Genomic DNA, 21,197 nt, shown 5'->3' on the forward strand with positions numbered 1-21,197 from the left:
TTCAGCCAAGAAGTGTAATTGGGGGCTGGGGGCCAGCCATCCTGTGCCTTCGCACACGCTTCCTGTTTACCTTTCCCAGATTTCTCCAGGTACCTATTTAGAGCTGGGTTGACTCTGGCCGAGCTTACAGAGTCACACCACTGACCCCCATTCTAAACCAAATAAATAGCGACACCAGGAATCGGACATCTGGCCTCACAGGTACAGGATTTCAAATCTAGTGTTAAAGTACCAATGACAGTGACAGCGACATTTGACTTTTAATTTCTTAAATGGGAACTTACATAACCATATTTATTTTTAAAAAATTTGGAAAATCTGGAATTCAATTTAATTTCAAAAACTCATTTCGTCTGATATAGCCTTACAGACTACGAATAATCTCTTAAAATGGAATAAAAATTGACGAAAAAGTCTGAAATGGATTTTTCAAACTGTGCTTGCAACAAAGTTGCAAATGGAAAGACAAATAATGCGTTCTCCAAGTTCAGCTAATAAAACACCCACTCCATAATAGGGGCGATTTTCAGTTACAATTAAACTATTAACAAATCCTACCGAGAGGCATGCATAATGAAAATAACAGTAGCTTATAATGCTGAGGATAAGAGTAAGATTTATTCTAACAGGCCTCGTCATCACCCCCCGTACAAAATTATAATTCGTTACCCCTCCTCCCTTAAGACCAAAAAAAAGTAGACTTATTAAAACTATAACTCTGGAACTACTCATTTTCAAAGAGAAAATATTCCTTTTATGAAAATATTCATTTTCAAAGAGAAAAGCGAAGTTTATACTGTTTTTGGTAGTAGAGGGCGCAAAATTTAAAAAAAAGCGAAAAATGGGTGAAAAATCTGCAAAAAATAAGCTAAACACATATGGAACCAAACAGGTTGAGAAAGTAAGGTTTTTCTTTGAAGGTGTACTTGCCTTTGGGAATCAACAATGTTAATGCTTAAATTTGTATGGACGAAAAGATTTGTCACATTCAACTGATTAGTTCTGCTTATTTATTTCCAAGTTTTTACGGCAATAGTATGTTTTTGTCAGTGTTGCCACGTCGAACAGTGAAAACAAAATATAAAAATTAATTGATTAGGTTTGGAAACACTTATAGCCGTAAAACATTCAAGCATTAACAATCTGTTGAGTCCAAAATGCAGAAGATTCCAAAAGTTGATTCAACTGATTAGTTCTGCTTATTTATTTTTAAGTTTGTACGGAGATACTATATTTTTGTCTGTGTTGCCACGTCGAACAGTGAAAAAAATTATAAAAAATTAATTGATTAGGTTTGGAAACACTTATAGTCTTAAAATATTCAAGCATTAACAATCTGTTGATTCCAAACGACAAAAGATTCCAAAAGTTGATTCATCTGATTAGTTCTGTTTATTTATTTCCAAGTTTTTACGGCGATACTATATTTTTATCAGTGTTGCTACGTCGAACAGCGAAAACAAATTATCAAAATTGATTGATTAGGTTTGGCAACACTTATAGTCTTAAAACATTCAAGCATTAACAATCTGTTGGTTCCAAAAGACAAAAGTTGATTCCAAATGTTGATTCAACTGCTTAGTTCTGCTTAATATTTCCAAGGCTCAACGTGACTACACTGACAAAATGTGCTCCTTGAAAAATTAAATTAAATAAAAAAAACAAGTTTTTTAAACTGAAAGTAAGGAGCGACATTAAAACTTAAAACGAACAGAAATTATTCCGTATATGAAAGGGGCTGTCCCCTCCTCAACGCCTCGCTCTTTACGCTAAAGTTTTTTATTGTTTTAAAAAATAAAGTTGTGAGACAGAGTCAAACTTTAGCGTAAAGAGCGAGGCGTTGAGGAGGGGACAGCCCCTTTCATATACGGAATAATTTCTGTTCGTTTTAAGTTTTAATGTCGCTCCTTACTTTCAGTTTAAAAAACTTGTTTTTTTTATTTAATTTCTGATCGTTTTTTAGTTAATGCAGCTTTTATTTGTATAAAAATTTTACTTTTCTTTTGCTAAATGGATGTCTTTACAAATTAACTTACGTAACTAACTTCTATATTCGTATATTTTTCTTCTGGCAAAAAATACAAAGTTGCAGATTTTTGCAGATATGAGTTTAAAACCTATGTAAGATATTTTGCCGACACGCTGAATCTGACGGCGTGATTTTGATTAAAATTCTTTCACTTGTAGGGGATGTTTCCCCCCTCTTTAAAAAATCGAGTAAATTTTCTCAGGCTCGTAGTCTTTGATGAGTAATACTAAACTTAACAAAATTTATATATTTAGGATCAGCATTATAAACACATTCTTTTGATACATTTATTGACATCAAAATTTCGGTTTTAAAAGTTTCGATTACTATTGAGCCGTATCGCTTGTTTTTTTATTGTTTTTCTTATTACGTATATGTTATTACTTATATGAAGGGGTTCTCCCCTTAGTCAATACCACGCTCTTTACGTTAAAAGTTTAAAAAAAGTTTGATTCAGAAACCCCTGAATCACAAAGGCCGTTTAATTAGAATAGATAGCTCTTTTGAAAGCACTAAAAAAAAACTGTAGCGTAAAGAGCGAGGTACTGACTTGGGGGAGAACCCCCTCACATACGTTATAATTTCTGTTCGTTTTAAGTTCTAATATTCCTTCTTACATTTCAGTTGAAAAAACTTGTTTTTTTTTATTTAATTTCTGATCGTTTCTTAAATAATGCTTGGAAATCCGGCGCCCCCTTCATAGAAATGTCCCTTACCCCAAAGAAACATCCTCCACGGAAATATTCTCCAGAGTAACCCCCTCCTCTAGCCCCCCCCTCCAGAAAAAATCCTTCCTGTAAATGGTTGTATACTTCCCAATATCCAATAAATAATGCTGGCAAGTCCGGCGCCCCCTTCATGGCAATTTCCCTTCCCCCATGACAACTTCCTTCATGAACAGATCTTCCAACATAACCACCGACCCACCCATCCCTCCCACTAACAGAAAAAAAACCTCCTGAAAACTTCTGTATACTTCCCAATAACCAATACTATATGTTAACATTGGGTAAAGTTCATAACTTTTAGCCCTCCCTCTGGGTACTTCGGGGAATTAAGTCATCCTAAAAGACATATTTATCACATTTTTGACACTTCTAAACAAAGCGTCTGACTAAAAATGTTCATTAGATAACTTTGGGAAAAATAAAGTGTAGAAGAGGGCATAATTGCCCGCCATTTTTTTTTGTCACTGAAGATCAGACATAGAACTTTTAATTTCCGGTCATATGACCCGTTTTACTATATTCTAGGAACATAGGTTCGATGCGATCACCCCTTGGAGAAAAAAAACAAAAAAACAAACAAACAAACAAACAAACAAATAAACACGCATCCGTGATCTTTCTTCTGGCAAAAAATGTAAAATTCCACATTTTTGTAGATAGGAGCTTGAAACCTCTACAGTAGGGTTCTCTGATACGTTGAATATGATGGTGTGATTTTCATTAAGGTCCTATAGCTTTTAGGGGGTCTTTCCCCCTATTTTTGAAAATCAGCCAAATATTCTCAGGCGCGTAACTTTTGATGGGTAGCACTAAACTTGATGAAAGTTATATATTTGAAATCAGCATTGAAATCTGATTCTTTTGATATATCTATTGGTATCAATAACCCGTTTTCTAGAGTTTCGGTTACCATTGAGCCGGGTCGCTCCTTACTTACAGTTCGTTACCACGAACTGTTTGATAATTCTGAAACAACTGTAAAAAAAATTGGAGAAAATCCCTGTTTTCATGTATGAATAGACCAGGACCGGATCTAAGGGGGCAATCGCCTTCGGTTGCGTACCCGGGGGACGGCAAAATAAGTTTGAGTTGTAATATTTTTGGGCAAAAACTATAATATTTACAATATTGATGGTGCAAAAGGGGGCGGCAAAGTTTACAGTTCTCCCCCCCTCCCAGAGAAAAACTTAACTCCGTCTCTGGAATAGACGTATATTGAATTCATGATCTATAAAATGTTTTATTTTGATGTTTCGCGTGCTATAACGGCTCGAAGTTATTAATTAGAGGAACAAGAAGTGGAATCTTTAGTATAATTCTTGGGTTGAGGCAAACCCAACTGGCTGCGATCTTCTAAAAAAAAAAAAAAAAAAAAAAAAAAAAAAAAAACATGCCTAGTGAGGTCTTTTTTACTATAATTATGGTGGCTTTACTGTTAATACTAAAACCCAGGAGAATCAAAGCATCATTAGTCCCTATTGATTTTTTTATTGAAATGATCGTTTTATTGCTGAAAATTTGTTTACACATAAATACTATGTAGACATCAAACAGTTCATGATATGGAGCGACCCGGCTCAATAGTAACCAAAACACTAAAAAATAGAATTTTGATGTCAATAGATACATCAAAAGAATCAGTTTTTTATGCTGATTTCAAATATATAAGTTTAGTTTTACCTATGAAAAGTTACACGCCTGAGAAAATGTGCCTTTTTTTCGAAAAAAAGAAAAATAAAGTTTCATAGAACTTTAATGAAAATCACACCACCAGACTCAGTGTATCAGAGAAACCTACTATAGAGGTTTCAAGCTCCTATCTGCAAAAATGTGGAATTTTGTATTTTTTTTTGCCAGAAGAAAGATCACGGATGCGTGTTTATTTGTTTTATTTTGTTTTTTTTCCCAGGGGTGATCGTATCGACCCAGTGGTCTTAGAATATCGCAAGAGGGCTCATTCGAACAGAAATTAAAAGTTCCAGTGCCCTTTTTAAGTGACCAAAAAATGGAGGGCAAATAGGCCCCCTCCCACGCTCAATTTTCCCAAAGTCACCCGATCAAAATTTTGAGATAGCCATTTTGTTCAGCATGGTCAAAAATACAATAACTATGTCTTTGAGGATGACTTAATCCCCCACAGTCCCCGGGAGAAGGTCAGCAAGTTATGAACTTTGCCCAATGTTTACGTATAGTATTGGTTATTGGGAAGCATACAGAAGTTTTCAGGGGGGATTTTTTCTAGTATTTGGTGGGGGGGTCGGGGATTACATGGGAGAATCTTTCCATGGAGGAAGTTTTCATGGGGGAAGGGTCATTGCTATGAAGGGGGCACCGGATTTCCCAGAACTGTTTAAAAAAAGTTCACAAATCAAATAAAAAAACAATTTCTTAACTGAAAGTAAGGGGCAACATCAAAACTTAAAACAAACAGAAATTAATACGTATATGATTGGGTTCGCCCCCTACTCATTGGCTCACTCTTTACGCTAAAGTTTTTTTTGCAATTTCATCATAGCTATTTATTCTAATTAAAGGCCGTAATGATCAAGGGGTCATTCTTAAAGAATTGGACAAAATTTCAACTTTAGCGTAAAGAGCGAGGTATTGACTAGGCCGCGAACCCCCTAATATACGCAATAAAAACATATGAATATAGAAGTTTGTTATGTAAGTTAATTCGTAAGTTACTTCAGAACAAAATTTCGAGAAAGCTATTTAACCAAAAAAAAAGTAAAATTAATAAGCAAATTTTCGTTTTAATTATTCATGTACGGTGAGCCAAAATCAAAACATTCAGAAATTAATTAAAAAAAACAAGTTTTTTTTTAAACTGAAAGTAAGGAGCGACATTAAAACTTAAAACAAACATAAATTATTCCGTATATGAAAGTGGCTGTCCCCTCCTCAACGCCTCGGTCTTTACGCTAAAGTTTGACTCTGTCTCACAACTTTATTTTTAAAAGAATAAAAACTTTAACACTAGTTATACTGATATACTGATTATTTTTAAAAGAATAAAAACTTTAACACTATTTATACTGACAACATTCTGAATTTGAGTAGCACTCTCCAAGATATGCATCCTTGCCTTGCAGTTCGACTAGTGATTCATTCATCCTCCAAAGCTGAAAGGCCTCAAGTAAAGTATACTGCCTTCCTTCTATTCATATTGCTTCTCCTGATATTCATATGGGGGTTAAGAAAGGTGCCAATCAAGGTGTTATTTCTCCTCCTTAGCTTTTCAACAATTGATACAGTATCTGCTAATCCCTTATCCTTCAGTCGTGCCGGTTTTAATTCATTTACAGCTAGTCTGGTATGGTGACAACATCCAGTACTGGATTTGCACAATCCAGCATTAGAAAGCTTTTCACCTTGATTATTTACATACAAGATAATCTAGATTTCACCTGCTATCTTCTTTGGAACCTTTTTAACTCTATTGCAATATCACATTATAATAAGCAGCAACTCGGCCCATTAGTAACGAAAACACTAAAAGAAGTAATTTTGATAATATTTTAAACATAAAAGAATTTACTTTTTATACTGATAACAAATATATATAAGTTTCATTAAGTTTAATTTTACCCATCAAAAGCTGCGAGCCTGAGAATACTTGTCTGATTTTCAAAAAAAAGAGAGGAACTCTCAGAAAGTCAAGCGATCTTAACAAAAATCACACCATTAGTTTCAGCATATCAGGGAACCCCACAGTAGAGGTTCAAGTTCCTATCTAGAAAAGTTGTTTTTTTTTGCCCGAAGAAAGATGACGAATGCGTGTTTATTTTTTTTTTTTTTTTTTTTCCAAGGGTGATCATTTCGAAATGATTGTCCTAGAAAATTGGGAGAGGGCTCATTCAAACGGAAATGAAAAGTTCTAGCGCTCTTTTTAAGTGAACAAAAGGATTGGAGGGCAGGTATTCCCTTCCCAAAATCTATTCCCCCCAAAGACATCCGATCAAAATTTTGAGATAGCCATTTGGCTCAGTATAGTTGGAAGCTCTAATAACTGTGGTTTTGTTGTTGACATAACGCCCAAGCACCTGGGGAAGGGCAGTAAGTTATGCAATTTGCCCATTGTTTACGTATAGTACTTACTATTGGAAAATATATGGATTTTTTTGTGGGGGGGGGTTTTTCTGCGGGGATGGGGGACTTTTGACAGGGAGAATTTTTCGTGGTGAGGAAAGCCTCAAGGGTACGTTTTCAAGGGTAAATCTTGCACGGGGAGGGATTTCAAAGCATGATTCCAAAAACACTCAGAAATATAATATTAAAAAACAAGTTTTTCCAACTGGAAGTAGGGATCAACATTAAAACTTAAAATGAACATAAATAATTCCGTATATGAGGGGGACTGCCACCTCCTGATCCCTTGCTCTTTACGCTAAAGTTTGGAGGATGCCACAATTCTTTAAAAACAACCCAAACACAAGGGTTGTTGAATCTGAATGAGTATTTTAAAGAGCTTGAAGACTTTGGCGAAACAGTGAAGGTTGAGGAAAGGGCAGCCCCTCCTCATATATGGAATACTTTCTGTTCGTTTTAAGTTTTAATGTTACTCCTTACTTTCAGCTGAAAACTTTTTTAATTCAATTTATAGATAACTAGGATGTTGTTTTTTGATTAAAAAAAAAATTAAGATACAAAAAAAAGTGATTTTCAAAAAAGGGAGTTTTTTCCCATTTCCTTTAATTCCTTCCTTAAGACATCCTCCCACCCCATTCAGGAACAGCTCAATAGCCAGGAAAGAAAATGGGATAAAAATATACCAATACAAAATGAACAAAATAAAAAATACAGTACTGAACTAGCGCTCGTTAAGGCAAGACATAATTTTTACTTCGTGATAGTTCTCAACTGTGATATCCTGTTTTATTTCAATTATTGCACTGTTGATTCTGGGGCCCCTTATATTTGGATTTTAGAAGAAAGGGGCCCACGCTCGTAAGTTTTCTTGAAATGTCATTTTGATGAGTTGAGGAAAGAAGCGAGCGTACTGTATATTTAGCGATATATTAATTACTGATACAATATAATTAGCGATGTCTCTCACGAAAAAGTATTTTGATGAACGTATGGACAACTTAAAACAACTGGTAGAAAATCTTCGTACGGAGAATGCAGCGTTGAAACAAGAGAACACTGGCTTGAAATCTGCTCTTGTGGCAGTTAAAAATCAGGTTTTAAGAACTGAATTGTATGTTAAACGCAAGAATCTTCTTATCCATGGAATTCCTAAAAAGGAAAATGAAAATATTGAAGAAACCGTTAATGATTTTTTATCAGAAATGTCGGTACGGAACTACAGGGATATTAAGTTCACTGCCATCTATAGACTTAGAAGCAAGGCTAAAAGTCCCAGGAAACAAAAGTCACATCCGGCATCGGACCCTATTCTTGTATCTGTTCTAAATCTTCGACATAAGGACAATATTATGGCTTGTGTTGGTAATCTAAGAAATACAGGGAAAAACGTCAGTATTGACCTTCCATTCGAGCTGGCTAAACGTCGGAAAGAACTTTTGATTACTGCTTATAACTTAAGAAATTGTAAAGTTGCCTCCGATAAAGTGTCTCATACCAAAGTGGTTCAGAAAGGGGACTAGGTTATGGCTAGAATCTAAAGACTTCTAGTTCTAACTGGATCAAGGTTGATGACGCATGCTACGACCCACTTACCCTAGTTTTCCCCTCGGTCAATTCTGATTTCGATTCTGACGCATGATTATTAGTGAGTGCTCGCTTCCGCTTAATATAATATATCTTCAAAAAATGTGCTGTTCGTTAATGTTATTTGTCTTTTTGTATTTTTCCTTTTTATTTGTGTTTCTCTACCCTCAGTATTTACACCTTCCTGTGCTATTTTACTTGTTATTTTTTTTTGTTTCAGAGCAAAATAATCAAGTTCATGTCATAGCCTTTTTAATTCGGATTAAGAGGTTGACGTCACTGGTGTTCACGCGACTACAGCATGGCTCTCTGTCACCTGCATGGGTAAGTATTTATGGTTGACACTAATTCTCTATTGGGGATTAACGCTAACATAACACTAGGGAAATTAAATGATTATGAATGTGGGAGAGTTAATTTTAATGAAATTATAAATAATCCGGGTGGTAAAGCCCCCAATATGAATTTTTATGAAAATTTTGAGAATATTATTGATAGTGTGTTTGTGGAGGAGCTGAGATTTTGGGACTCCGGAGCTCGGTGGGTTGATGCACTCCCGGTTGTACATCTAAACGTTCAGGGCCTAAATTGCTCGTTTGATGATATTCAATTATTATGTAGGACTTCGTGCCCTTCAATTATCGGTCTCTGTGAAACATTTTTGAGCGAAAAAAATCATGTGCTTTTGGATAGTCCCGGTTATATGTCGCTATTTATTAACCACAAGACGGCCCAAAAAGGTGGACTCGGATTTTACATCCGAAATAATTTTCATGATGTACTAAGACAGGATTTATGTACAAATAATGAAAAGGTATTTGAGTCACTTTTTATAGAAGTCCCAATCAACGTTAAGGAAAGGATAATAATAGGCGAAGTATATCGTTCTCCAAGTGGGTATATAACCCAATTTATGGAAACATTAGAAGATGTTCTTGGAAAAGTTTTTTCTGAAAAATCCAAAGTTGTATTAATGGGCGACTTTAACCTAGACCTTGCGGATCCGACATCTAGACAGGCTTCTGATCTTTTGTCTTTACTAATTTCGTATGGATTAGCTCCTTGTATAAACATACCGACAAGGATTTCTAACCAGTCAGCAACATTAATTGACAATATTTTTTCATCACTACACTCCATTAAGAATGAAGTACTGCTTTCTGATACTTCCGACCATTTGCCAGTTGCAGCCTTGTTTCCAATCCTCCAAAATCCACAAAGATTAGTCCCCCAAGATACACAGAGATTATGTTGCTCACCAGTGGAGCTGGATAAACTGAAAGAAGATCTGAGTTCATCTTCATGGGACTTTTCATTACCAGAAAATATTAATTTGGGCAATTATAACGGTATATTTGGCCAGTTTTATGACACTGTTAAGGAAAAATTCACGGCTTATTGTCTAAAAGCTCCTTTAAGGAATCCTCGATCAAGAAGATCAACACCCATAGCTCCCTGGCTAACACCGGGAGTCCTCAAGTCAATAAATAGAAAGCAGAACCTTTGGAAAGAGTACAAAAACAGACCAAGTGATGCTAAATTAGAAGCATTTAAGTTGTACCGTAATATGCTGAAATCAATTATTCGGAGAACAAAAACAGTGTATTATACTAAGAGATTTGATGATTGCGGTAGAAATATAAAGAAGACGTGGGACGTGATTAAGGAATTTAGTCGGCCATCGAAAAAACTAGAAGGTCTCCCTAAGTCTCTTATGGTAGACGATCAACTTATCACAGAAAAAGGCCAAGTACGACATCATATGAACAAATTCTTCGCGGAGATAGGGAAATCAACTGCTAATAGTGTTTCTCACTGCTCGGTGTCTCAGACTTGGAAGCAGATCCTAGGCCCCCCGTGCTTGAAATCAATGTCTCTTGAGGACGTTACAGTGCAGGAAATTACAAATATTGTTTTGTCCTTAAAGAATTCTTCAACAGGTTTTGACAAAATTTCTGCTAAAGTAATTAAACATATCCTTCCGTCGATTATAACCCCACTTTGCCATTTGATTAATAGGTCATTTCAACTAGGAGTATTTCCTCAACGTCTTAAATTGTCGCGTGTGATAGCTCTCTTTAAAGGAGGTGACCGTGAGGATCCTGGGAATTATAGGCCGATCTCTCTTTTGTCAGTGTTCTCTAAGATTTTTGAAAGGCCAATGCTCAAACGTCTGGTAAGGTTTCTTGAAGCTAAATCTTTTTTCCATAAGCATCAGTTTGGGTTTCGCGCAAAGTACTCTACAGAACATGCTTGTAATAAACTTCTTCAGTTTATACGACAATCTTTAGACTCTAATCTTATTCCTGCAGCCATTTTTCTCGATGTAAAGAAAGCTTTTGACAGCCTTACACACAAGATTCTCATTGGTAAACTTTCTCATCATGGTGTGCGTGGGGAAGCATTGTCTTGGCTCTCTTCATACCTTACTGACAGATCTATTGCCATGGAAGATACAGACAAGGAAGTTCCAATTGAATACGGAGTACCCCAAGGTTCTATTCTTGGGCCAACCCTATTCCTGATATATGTGAACGACCTCTACCGACTTCTAAACACCCCAAGTCCCAATGTCTGCTGTGGATTGTGTCACAAATGTTACTCTCAGACTATGTCGGCGTCCACATCTGATAGTCGAGAAGAACTGGTATCATTTGCAGATGACACTACTCTAGGTGCTGCAGCTCCGGATGAGTCATCCCTTATTCTAAAGCTTCAAGCAATGACTGAAAAGATACTGAATTGGTTTGACATAAATCAACTAGCTTTAAATGTAAAAAAGTCGGACCTTCTTATTTTGTACCGTACAGGTGTGAGCTGCCCCAAAATGACTGAGCTTCCAACAACAAGAGGCTCCAGAAGTTAAACCCCGGAACGATATGTGGGATTACTGGGAGTTCTTTTGGATGACAATTTAACGTTTGAATGGCACGTTCAAGTAATAAGAGTGAAAATTTCTCATGGACTTGGAATCATTCGTAAATTAAAGCGTGCATTTCCTTTTCATATACTCCGTCTTGTATATATCTCTCTCATGTTCCCTTATATATGTTACTGTTCGTCTGTGTGGATGTCTACATTTTCTTCTGTACTTGCTCCTGTTCATATTCTTAATGAGAAAGCGGTAACAGTTCTCCAGTCGACTACACACTCTCCTGTTAATCTCCTTAAGATTAGAGATATTTATGTTATATCTCTAGCTTCGTTGGCATATCAATTCTTCCACGGAGATCTCCCCTTTTGTTTTTCTGGACTACTTAAGCCAGTAGGGGAAGTAAATTTTTACGCAGTTCGAAACAGGGAGGATGTTATGATTCCGGCTACTCCCTCGGTTCGTTCAGACTTTGGTCTGGTCGTGACTGTGGGACGTGCTTGGAACTTGGTTCCTGCTGAGATTCGTCAGTCACAAACACTTGGCTCCTTTAAAAGACAGATGAAAAGTTTCTTATTAAGCTATTTATTAATTATTTTATAGTTGTTGTATTGTTTTTTTTTGTTGGCGTTGGATCCTCGATGATGTAGAGAATTTTTCATTGTTGATTTATTTATTTATTTTCGGGTGATAGGAGGGTCGCTGTTTCGTGTGGACTGTCGGTGAGTTGACTTCTTTTCCTTATAGATTTATAAGTTAAACACTGTTTAGTATTGTTTATGCCAAGTTTTAATATTAGTCATTTATTCTGTGTCGTTTCCCAAATAACGGGCCATTGAGCCCTTTGGGATATTGTTTTTGTTATTGTTATTTATGGAAATAAATGGAACTAAATGGAACTTGAACTACCATCAAAATCCCCATACTAGGGATTGGCCCAGGGGAGTGGTGAATGATTTCACCACCCCAAGTAAAACAGTCAACCTAACTTAGAGACATCAATTCCAAAGAAAACGCATAAAAAAAACGAAAAAAAGACAAAAATTAAAAAGCATGGATTCTTGAAGGTTTAAAAAACCTCAACCCTCCTTAGTCTTAGTCAACCCTCCTTAGGGTATTACCTCCTTAGGGTATGATCTCCTTAGTCAAACCTCCTTAGGTATTGATCAAATAAACTACTTAATTACTTTGTGCTTTCAACAGTTTCTATCTATTCGATTATTGAAGCTGATTCTGAGTACAAACCGAAGTTAAGTATAGTAAGTAAGTATGACGGCACTAGACCCTTAAGGTCCAAACCGGCGGCGCTGATCTCCGTTTCTTGGCCCTCCAGCCAGGAAGTGCAATGGGGGGCTGGGGGCTGAAGTTACAACCCTGGCAAACCTGGTTACCATTCACCTGATGCCAACCCTGAATATTATCTGAGTGTTTATTTTGTTTCAATTCTTGACTTTTTGTTTAGTCTCTTTTTATTACTTTTTTTTCCCTTCCATTTCTTTTGCTTGACAAATTTTCAAACAAATAACATTAATAAGAGTTTGTGTAAAATTGTTTTATAAAACTTGTATGCAAGTTTGTGTAAAATTCTTTAAAACTAATTGATTTATAGATCTGGGTCTTCTGAACACGAGTGTTAAGTTTTGTCAGGTCTCTTCGGATCCCTGCTTTCCCTTCTTGGGGTATAAGCCCATGGAGTTTAATTCGTTATTTCAATATTTTTACTTATGCTAATGCTGGTACTGTTATATGGTCAAATAACTCACATAACAGATTTATTTTCAATAATAAATGGCTTGGATAAGTTCGAAGTCCTTTTCCTTTTATTTTATTTTGTGAGGGAGGGGGCAAACTTAAGAAGGAAGGGAAGTGTTTGTTTTTTGTTTTTATAATTATTTTTTTTCTTTTATTTTTATTTTCTGCATGGAGCTGTCAAATGCTCAATGTAACACTGATAAACGGTATATTTGAATGGATGAAAAAGAACAAATGATTTTTTTATTTATTATTATTTTTTACAAAATATTTTATATCAAAAGACCTTCCCAGGATATAGCTTAGAATCTTGAAATATTTTTGAAAGTTTCATTCACTGCTTAATCTAACAAATAATTTCATTTTCAATACCTTTAATAAACGAAGCTGCGAAACCTGCCTTCTGCACGGAGCTGTCAGAGACAAACTTCACCCATAGATGTGGTCCCGTGGATTTAATGTCATCTGGAACTTTGTGACCACAAAATATTCCAATTAACGGACTATTTTCTTCTGTCCCGTCTCTAATTTCTAAATAATCATACACGCAGTTGTCGTGATTTTCTATCTAGAATAAAATTTGAAACTTTAAAACTTGCAATCCAGCAGATAAAAAAAAAATACAAGATAAAGAACTCTCTGTTCTTTGTATTTAGACAACAAATAAAAAACAATCATAGGCAGCGCGCTAGCACTGCCTAAGTGAAGAACGATGTGGGCACAATGTGTGTGTTTTGTTTTTTTTTGTTTTTTTTTTCTTCAGCCGGGCACTTCGTATCGAAGGAGTTGTCGTAGAAAGTTTGAAAAGGGTTCATTCGAATAGAAATTGGAGAGGCTAGTGTCCTTTTTAATAGTCGAAAGTAATTGGAGGGCAACTAGCCCCCCACGCCCATCATTCCCCCAAACCCATCCAATCAAAATTTGGAGACAGCCATTTTGTTCAGCGTAGTTGATTTCCATATAGAAAATATGTTTTTGAGGAGGACACTCCCCGACAACCCTCAGAGCAAGGGTTTTAAGTTATGCCCTGGGGCCATATAAGGTTTTTATAGAAGGCTTTGTCGTAGAAACTTCAAAGCAGGCTCATTCGATTGAGAATTTTAAGGGCTGGTACCCTTTTTAATAGTCAAAAGTGATTTGGGGGCAACTAGCCCCCACGCCCATTACTTCCGAAAAACTAGACCATAAAAATGTTAAGATAGCCATTTTCTTCTGCATAGTTGATTTCCTGATAGAAAATGAGTTTTTGATGAGAAAGCTCCCGCAAAACCCTTATGACCAGGATTATAAGTAATGCCCTGGGGATATATAAGGTTTCTTTTTAAGGTGTTGTCGTAGAAACTTCAAAACAGGCTCATTCGATTGGAAATTCAAAGGGCTAGTGACCTTTTTAATAGTCGAAAGTGATTTGAGGGCAACTACAACCCTCCCCCCCCACGACCTTTGTTCCCCCAAATACATCCAATCAAAATTTTGATTTTGTTCAGCGTAGTTGATTTCCAGATAGAAGATATGTTTTTGAGGAGGAAACTCCCCCACAACCCTCAGGGCAAGGGTTTTAAGTCATGCCCAGGGGGCATATAAGAATAATGTTGGCACAATGTATTATTTATTATTTTTCTCCTTTAGAGCAGGGCACTTCGTATCGAAGAAGTTGTCGTAAAAAGTTCAAAAAGAGCATCATTCAATTGGAAATTGGAGTGGCTCGTGCCCTTTTTAATAGTCGAAAGTGATTGGAAGGTGAATAACACCCCTCTCACGCCCACCATTTCCCCAAAGACATCCAATCAAAATTTTGAGATAGCCATGTTGTTTAACGTAGTTGAAATTTCTGGAAATTCGGTCTTAAAGGATGACAACCACCCTAACAGACCTTAGGATAAGGGTTGTAATTTATGCCCTGGGGGCAAATAAGGTATTTATAGAAAGCGCTGTCGTTTCCAAAAGGGATCATTCGATTGGAAATCGAAAGGCCTAGTGCAATTTTTAATAGTCGAAAGTGATTGGAAGGCTTGATATTTTTATAGTAAAGACTGAAGTGGGTATAATGTATTATTTTTGTTGTTGTTGTTGTTTGGACCAGGGCACTTCGTATCGAAGGAGTTGTCGTGGGAACTTTGAAAAGTGCCCATTCGATTGAAAATAGAAAGGGCTGATGCCCTTTTTGATAGTCGAAAGTGATTGATAGTCGAAAGTGTTGAAAGTGATTTGAGGACAACTAATCCCCCTTCCACTCCAACCGTCCCACGCCCACCCTACCACGCCAACCCACCCATTTCTGCTCTTAAAATTTAACCAAATAAAAAAAGAGTAAGTGTATCCAAGCTATCAAAGAAAGTAAACAGATTTTTTTGCGAATGGTATCAAGTTTTTTATTTCAGGTCACCTAGAGGAGGTATGAAACTAAATTAAACAGTACTATTTGTGTCCAGATTTCTAAAAGGGTGCATGTTGTTAAACATTTCTGAAAATGTTTCTCCAGCATACATATAGCAGGCCAAACTATAAAGTCTTAAAAAACGAAAATATTTTAAGTTTTATTTTTTTTTTCGCTGAAAAGACCATGTCTATATAAAACGAACAGAAATTAATTTAAAAAACTTTTTCCATAAAATAAGTTTTTCAAAGAAAAGAAAAGAACTCCATTAAACAAATGAGCAAAACTAATATAGAATAATCTACCAAGCGTGAAACTACTACAAATCAGCATCGATAAATAACTGAAACACAAAACGAACAGAAATTACAATAATTTACCGAGTCAAACTCAAAACGAGCAGAAATTAACATAAGCTGGGTACCCCTATGCCTTCCCAAGGCCAGAACAAAATTTGCACTTTACTGAAAAAATACAAATGAATGTGCATTGTCAGTTTAATATACATATACTGATATTTAGTAATCAAAATATTAATATTATTTGATTTATTAAAGTTATAAAAGTAAAAACATTTATATTTTTTCAGTAAAGTGTAAATTTTGTTATAACCAAATCAAAATAGCGTAAGTGTATTCAAGCTATCAAAGAAAGTAAACAGATTTTTTTGCGAATGGTATCAAGTTTTCTTTTTCAGGTCGACCAGAGGAGGTATGAAACTGAATTAAACACTACTATTTGTGTCCAGATTTATAAAAGGGTGTATGTTGTTAAAACGGCTGAAAAATTTTTTCCAGCATTCAAATAGCAGGCCAAACTATAAAGTCTTAAAAACGAAAAGATTTAAGTATTATTTTCTTTTTCCCTGAAAAGACTATGTCAATATAAAACGAACAGAAATTAATTTAAAGAAACTTTCAATGCTGATTTGTGGTAGTTTCACGCTTGGTAGATTATTTGATCTTATTTTCGCTCATTTTTGGTTTAATGGAGTTCTTTACTTTTCTTTGAAAAATGTATTTTGTGGAAAAGTTTTTTTTTAATTAATCTTTACTTAAAGTCGAGATTATGTCTTTGGTTGCTTGTATTTCGTAATACGTAACACTAGCAACTGGTATGCAATAATATTGATCATTATACAATATTAATTAATATTCAACGATAAAGATTATATAAAAAATAATAAACTAACACACATTTTTTGGCATTATATTATTATTATGTACCCAAAAATCCGTATGTGAGTAATTAGTCTTATTTTGAGGGGATTCTGACATTTTATACCCTTGCTGTTTGGGTTTGACTTTGGGAAAGATGAGCCATGGGTACTCCTAGTGCTTTTGCACGACAGAGAGTGGAGGGAACACAAAAAAAGTGGAGGGCCTACAAAGCAAATAATATGTTTAATATTCAAAGTTAATCTTTTATAATTTTCAGGGCCAAACCCGGGATTTTGTTTGGGAGAGGGGGGGGGTCTCATTGACTACATTAGATTACTGATAATCAAGCATTAAGTTTGAAGAAAAATTACATTCATTTTTGTTGCTTTTGTATAAGTTGGACAAAAGTTTAGGGGGGAATCGAACCGGGTACCTCCCCCCCCCCCCCCAGGCAAGACCGTGATAATCATTTAGTTTCTTAATTAAGTAAGATTTTCACCGGATTTAATATTAATCCATCATTTAAACTTAATAATTTCTGTAAATAATTTAAATAGTTCAAATTGGAATAACCAATCTGTCAAAATACTATTAAAATTCCATATATTAATCAATAAAATTTTTATGGAACATCATTTTAATTTTTTGACTCAATATTATATTTTTTCCTGTTTAATTTATCAGCAGTGTCTTCTTTGTATTTATTTGTTTAATACTTTGCCTAACAATATTCAATAAAACAACAGGAAAGCTAAGGTAGCCACAGCTCTTGACACATACAATAGGGTTTTTAGTTTGACGATATGATTGTGAAATTTGACAATTCTTGATAATATAAATCATCTAGGCAATCACCGAAATAATTTGGCGAAGAAGCATATTCAAGTATTCTGGATATTGCAGGAACCACATAATTTATATTTGTTTTCCTTTCAACCGCATAGGGGTAGGCTTAGAATTTTTAAGTTTGTGAAATTTTTGCATTAACCATTACGCAATAAGGCTTTTAGTGTTAATCCGTATCATGTAATGCCTTTTAATGTTACTGCAATAATATAATATAATATAACGATGAGTAGATAAATGATATCATGAAATAAATATAATCAATACCTATGGAGTCCATATGCCATATTTATACCTGTGTCGTATATTTACTTCATTAAACGCATGTTTATTGGATGATCTAATTTCATCTGGGAATTATTTCTCTTTCTTCCTTCTGAGTTTGTCAGTGATTTTGAACAAATTTGCAAATTATTTCAAAGGTGCATTAAATTTCCTTTTTGGTTATGAAATAGACAGTCTTCCTTCTAAAGGAGATTAGTAATATAGGGGAAATCTGTTCTACGGGCCAGGTAGGATAAACCCTCTGGGCATCCTCCAAGACGCACAAGTGGCTGTTACGTTTCACTGCACACAGTTTAGCAGGTGCTATGCTTTGAAGTCAATGAGCTGTTACGTAGACATCATTGCACAAGGAAATCCAAATCTATCAAAGGATCTTGTCAATGATGTAGACCTTCGGCAAATTTAAATGTATAATGCCCTAACGGAAATTAAGGGTCATTGACATTTATTGCTAACCCATTTTGTTTCCAAAAAGCCTTGTAATACTGCAACAGCCCTATTCCCTTTTGCACTAGGAGTCAAAGATTTTTTTCTTCAAGATGTTTTTCTTCTAGACATTTTCAAGAGGTTTTTCAAGACGTTTTAAGATGTTTTCAAGATTTTTTTTCTTCAAGTAGTTTTTCTTCAATAAATTTTCAGGAAATTTTTCAAGACGTTTTTCAATATTTTTTTCTTCAAGGCGTTTATCTTTAAGACATTTCCTTTCCAGAATTTTTTCAAGACGTTTCAAGATGTTTTTCAAGAATTTTTTTCTTCGGGACTTTTTTCAAGACGTTTTCCCAAAATGCTTCGTTCAAGGTGTTCTTCAAGACACTGGCCCATAGTTGGGAACCTCTGCAGGTAAAAAAAATGATCTTATTACCCCCTCGAAAATTTATAAGGCTTCCGAGGACACAGATTTTCCCAGCGTCATTACCAGGCTTGCACAAGAGTTTGATGATCCCCAGGAGATGCATTGAAGAAAAAAAAATCTTGAAAAATGTCTTGAAAAATACTACTGAGATTGCTCATTTGGTATTGCCAAATTGTTAAAAAAAAACGAATAACATAAATATGGGCATACATACTTTTATTACTGTATAATTGTCAACGATCGTCCTGTTCGGCCAACCATCTAAGGCAAGACGAAAAGTAGATTACCCTGAATGATCTGGGAGGGGGTCATAGGGAACGATTTAATAGAAACCGAAACTTCTTTGGAGGTTGTTAAGAGGGAGTTTTGAATATTTTGTTTTGGATGAGAAGCATGCGTAGCTGTGTTGGCCTCAGGTGGCTTGGTACTACAGGGAGTTATTAGCGGTAATAGTAGTGATTTGTGGTTACTCTACTTCAAAACTTGTACCTGCATTGGCATACAACGTCAGTTTCTTAAGATTAATTTCCCCTTTCATACACCTCACTTCATTATGCTTAGGCAGAACATTGAGTAAGCGAAAGGCTGTATGCAGCAGATAATTTTTTAGGCTTCATGAAGTCCCACCTATCTTGTGTTTCTTTAATTTTCTGTGGTATTTTTGTGTTGCCACACGATGATAAAAGTAATGCCTTCGTTTTATCATTACCTCAAAGGATTGAAACCTGAGAGCCACGGTATGGTCTGCAGGCACGGTGATCTTCCAAACACACTCCTTGCTTGGTTGGTAGTCATCCGGATAATTAGGAGATTCTAAATGTCCATCTTCTGTCGTCAACTCGCCACCGCACATGGCTTAAATTCAAAAAGAACATAAATGAGATTATTCAGATGGTAAAAAGTGTCATTGCAGAAACTGGAGAAAAACCTACATAAAGCACCGTCATAGACTAAGATGTTAAGCCCAGATTTCAAGTTGATATAGCTGCTTCCCCTTACCACTCCGTAGCGTAAGCTACTTAGTGTAAGAATGTAAGATGGTACATGGTTGGGCATGTAAAAATAATCCAACAATCAATATAAAGTTTGTATTTTTGTAGACCTTGAGTAGACCAGTTTGATAGGCATACTTAGCGAATGCGAAACCACCACAAAGAAGTTCCAAGGTAAGATCATATGTAAAAGTGGAAACTGTAAGATAAAAATATTATAAAAATGGATAAAAGATGAAAGATTGATGAAGGATATGATAAAAGTGAAAATATAAAATAGAAAAGAAATTGGTTAAAATTAATAAAAAAAAATCTCTGTCCTATCTATGCGCAAAAAAGGAGTAAATTCCTATTTTTAAAACTTAATATTTTCATGAAATTAGATGCAAGCAGTTAAACAGCGTTCAGATACTGCAAGTCTAGACTATTGTCTGTTCAGCCATTAATATCTAGGTAGATTGTGCTCAATGTAAAATTCGATGCTTGGCTGCAAGAAGTTACGGCTAGTGTGAGGCAATATTCAATATCGATATGTATATATCGATATATCGGAGAAAATATCGATATCGAATATCGAAAGAAAAATATCGATGTCAAAAACGATATTTGAAAATATTTTACTAGTTTCGGCCTTTTCTGCTATCTACCGGTAAATGTCCCGCGGAAAAGATCCAATATAGAAAATTGTTTCGGAAACCGCCGAGAAGAAGAACAATGATGTATTTAATCCATTGACTCATACATGCTGATACACAGCATACATACTTGTATCCATAAGTTTATATAGCCTGTTCTGAAACTCAAAATACGTTTAGTCAGGGGGACTTTCAAATGCTACTGAGGACCTCCAAAAGGGTTTGGCTGTATAATTGCCTTCTAAGCTTATAGGCCTTGCTCATATAACAGAGGATTGGCTTTTTATGCTGATTCCAATTATATAGGATTCATTCAGTTTAATGTTCCCATCAAAATATACGAGCCTGAGAAACTTTCCGTAATTTTCGAGAAAGGAGAAATACACCCCAAGAAGTCAAGGAATCTTAATGAAAAGCGTGCCATTAGATTCAGCATATCATGGAACTCTACTGTAAAGAGTTTAAAATCCATCTGCAAAAATGTAGAATTTTGTATGTTTGTCAGAAGAAAAATCACGGATGCGTGTTTATTTATTCCTTTATTATTTTTTTTTCGCCAGGGTGATCGTATCAAACCAATGGCCCAAGAATTTTGGGAAAGGGATCGTTCGAACGGAAATAAAAGATCTAGTTCTCTTTTGAAGTGACCCAAAATATTGGAGGGCAACTAGCTTCCCTCCCACACCCTTTTTCCTTGAGAACACCCTATCCAAATTCTGAAATATTCATTTTGTTCACCATAGCTGAAAGATCAAATAACTGTTCCTCCGGAGATAACCTGATCCCCCACAACCTGGGAAAAGGGCTTTAAGTTATGAATTTTGCCTATTATTACTGGTATTCGAATTCTTGTATTCGGGTAAAATGTAATGGAGTAGTTTCTGATTCAAAAGGTGTTTCTTAGGCGTGGGGTCCGTCAAGGTGGTGTGCTTTCTCCAACTATTTTTAAGTTATGTATTGCTCCTATTCTTCCATCCTTGCCTTCGACTTTC

At 35.5% G+C, this 21,197-nt stretch overlaps 1 protein-coding gene across 1 annotated transcript in view; it reads right to left on the bottom strand.

Annotated features, from left to right (window-relative positions):
- Nucleotides 1-21,197, bottom strand: part of LOC148940917 (protein tolkin-like) — a 267,546-nt gene that overhangs the window by 20,948 nt on the left and 225,401 nt on the right. Inside the window, exons 9-10 of the mRNA XM_089105473.1 lie at nucleotides 19,288-19,433; nucleotides 13,430-13,625 (exon numbers count right to left, since the gene is read on the bottom strand). Coding sequence (XP_088961599.1) covers nucleotides 13,430-13,625; nucleotides 19,288-19,433 — 342 coding nt within the window. The remainder of the gene's footprint in view (nucleotides 1-13,429; nucleotides 13,626-19,287; nucleotides 19,434-21,197) is intronic.

Source organism: Artemia sp. Qi Xiang Cuo, chromosome 19 (genome assembly GCF_049724085.1).
Source record: "Artemia sp. Qi Xiang Cuo chromosome 19, ASM4972408v1, whole genome shotgun sequence".
In the NCBI taxonomy this organism is placed as follows: Eukaryota; Metazoa; Arthropoda; class Branchiopoda; order Anostraca; family Artemiidae; genus Artemia; species Artemia sp. Qi Xiang Cuo.